Source organism: Poecilia formosa, unplaced genomic scaffold (genome assembly GCF_000485575.1).
Source record: "Poecilia formosa unplaced genomic scaffold, Poecilia_formosa-5.1.2 Scaffold662, whole genome shotgun sequence".
Lineage (NCBI taxonomy): Eukaryota > Metazoa > Chordata > Actinopteri > Cyprinodontiformes > Poeciliidae > Poecilia > Poecilia formosa.
The window spans coordinates 177116-179867 of NW_006800601.1; the positions used below are offsets into that span (position 1 = coordinate 177116).

Sequence of the window (2752 nt, forward strand, 5' to 3'; positions counted from 1 at the left end):
CCCCCCACACCCAATCAACACAGTGGCTGTCGGCTCAGGGGCGGGGCTCCTTAAAACATCCCGATGTAACAGCTGAGGTATTACTTTAGAGCTCAGTGTGCACGCCATCGACCCGCTATCCAGCAAGGCTCTAACTGTAACCACTCCTCCCAGTGTCACATCTTCATAAAACAAGTTCTCATGCTGTTTGAGTCTCTGAATGTTTTGGAATATTTGTGTATATCCCATTTCTCTCACTTCACATGCACTTTGACATACAGACTCCATGTCATCTTCAACATTTGGAACAGGGGGATCACTTTTAGGCCCAACACTTGCCCCCACCACATGTAGGCCAGTCAGTTTTCCTGAGACTGCACCACCTGCTTATCGCTCCTAGGCTTCCTCACCACAGTCCCTGGACACTCTGCTCGGATGTGGTCAGGTGCAAAACAACCAAAGCACAAATGGTTGGATCTGCAGTGGTACTGAGTAGTGTGTCCACCATCGCTGCACACAGCACAAGGTACAGCAGGCTTTACTTTCGTCAGCTGGTTCCTCTGGGTGTGTACACTGAACCTACTTTGTAACTTATGCTGTTGTGGCTGCTGCTCCAGAACACGTTCGAGTAGAGCGATGACCCGGTCCAGTCGGTCTGGCAAGCTCTCAGCTGACTTTCCAATAGGCGGTGCAACAGCAGCAGCTGGAGGTAGTACTTCAGTACTGAGTGTCGCACTTTGCACAGAGGAGGTGACTTCCTGGTGCTGGGAAGACAGGAAACTTGACATACTGTGTTTGGTTAGCCGCTTGCGATTTCTGCTGTGTTCTACAAGCTTCTCGTGAATGTCAGCCACCGTCCAGTCTTTCAGCTGCCGACATTTGAATATGAGCGACAGTTCAGGATCAGGGCAGTTCTGGATAAACATGGCAGCTAGATCACAGGACAGAGAGTCAAAAGCCTTATTTTGTCTCTTTAAACAGTCCTCTGTCACATCCAAAGCTTTGTTGAGTCTCAGCCAATAGTCAAAGGGATGTTCGTCAGGGTGGGGCACAGTAGCATAAAAGTCCGCTAAGGGCAAACTAGAGGACCTGGTATCACTGAAGTGCTGCTTCAGTATCTCAAAAATGGGCTCAGGTCCTGCAGTCAGATTTAAAACTGGCTTACTGCGTATGCCAACTCTAACCACTTCATGTGCCCTCCCCATCAGCTTAGACATAACCTCATCAGCCTGTTCAGCCACAGGAATGCTTTTCTTTCTCATATAAGATAACATCATAACCTCCCACTCTTGGACTGAACATGTGTCATGATCCCCTTTAAAACTCACGGGTTCTTTCACTTCAGGGCGAACAATGACATTTAACATGGCAGAATCGTTAGTTGTAGCTCCAACCATCCCTGGACCCACTGTATTACTCAACCGGGTCTCAATGCAAGATGCAATACTTTCACCTATAGATACTCCAATTCTTGAAGCTATGTCACTCAAAAGCCTGTCATCAACATCACATTGTGGAGCATCAACAGTGTTGTTAACTCTTTCACCCAAATGAACAAAATTTGGTTTTGGTGTGGATGCTTCTGGGGTATTCAAAAACAAACCCCTACCTCTAGCAACTGAAGGCATAGGAGTAAACATTCCAAGCCCCCTTCCCCTTCCAAAAGAATTGTTGCTAGCCATAACTCGGTACTTACTGATCAAAAGCAAAAAAATAAAAATCTTGAGCACTTATAAATTAAACACAGGGGCCAAGTGCACTTTCAACAAATCAATTAGTAAAACCCGAGTGAAAAAGCTGTAAAAACGTTCAAACTAATTTCGTCTCAAAGTGCCCCTCCCTCACAGAGAGAGCAAAGAAAGGAAAAAAAAAAACAAAACTCCGGTTATAACTACAGCGCAGCCACACATTAGCTCTGCACAACGACACAAAACGGGTAAAATAATATTTTTAAAAAAACTAAATGACCACCGCTACACTACCGAAGCGGCAAAGAGTCCACATGGAGCGTTATCAGCACCGTGTCTGATAACCGAACCAATCCGCCGAGGCGCCGGGAAGTAGTCGCAGCCCGCGTTCCAGGAAGTAGACGCACCCACCCGCGCTGGCGTAGTTGAACGGGTCACGGCACCAATGTAACCTCGGTAATTCTGATCGATCAGCATAAATCAGTTCTGCGTTGTGTGAATAAGGGCCAGGAGACAGGATGAGATGAAACGTCGTTTATCTGTGCGAAACAGAATATGGACTGATCAGGAATCAGGTTCGTCACAGCGGGTTCAGCACCTTACGAGGGATAGCATTTCATGTTAGCAACAAGCTAACATAGCATTTTACTGGAGCATTAAACTCAGTGAACCTACCTCGCGCCCATCTCTCATGAACTGGCAACGAGATGTTTGCGTTCACTATATTTAACCCTGCCAACCACCAGGAGGGGGTGCTGTTTCACCCTTTACACATGAACCCAAACTGGGAAGTAATGACAAGTGGAATTCTATACAATATTAACTATGTTACACTTACAACTGCCTTTCTTTTTCTGTTTTCTCATGGACCCCTTACAGTAAGAGAACATAAATTTAGAGCTTTATTACAATAGCATGTCATATTTATCAGATTGCTGATGATTATAACCCTCACAAACACTAGCGAAGAAAAGGAAGTCATACATACAATCCTTTATCCTAAATTATAAGTACCATTTTCGTGCATTTTTAAACCTTTTTCAAATATCAACTGAAAACACTGTCACTGTCATCCATTGTTGTGT

General features: G+C 45.2%; 1 protein-coding gene across 1 annotated transcript; it reads right to left on the bottom strand.

Annotated features, from left to right (window-relative positions):
• Window positions 1-6: 6 nt before the first annotated feature.
• Window positions 7-2506, bottom strand: LOC107834556 (uncharacterized). The gene is made up of 2 exons (XM_016666115.1): window positions 2343-2506; window positions 7-2265 (listed from the first exon to the last, which is right to left on the bottom strand). The coding sequence occupies exon 2, from the start codon at window positions 1659-1661 to the stop codon at window positions 339-341; it is 1323 nt and encodes a 440-aa protein (XP_016521601.1). The 5' UTR covers window positions 1662-2265; window positions 2343-2506; the 3' UTR covers window positions 7-338.
• Between the last annotated feature and the right edge of the window lie 246 nt (window positions 2507-2752).

Bases quoted from the DNA above. Each gene is read 5' to 3' on its own strand.
- LOC107834556 (XM_016666115.1), bottom strand. From the start codon at position 1,661: ATGGCTAGCAACAATTCTTTTGGAAGGGGAAGGGGGCTTGGAATGTTT.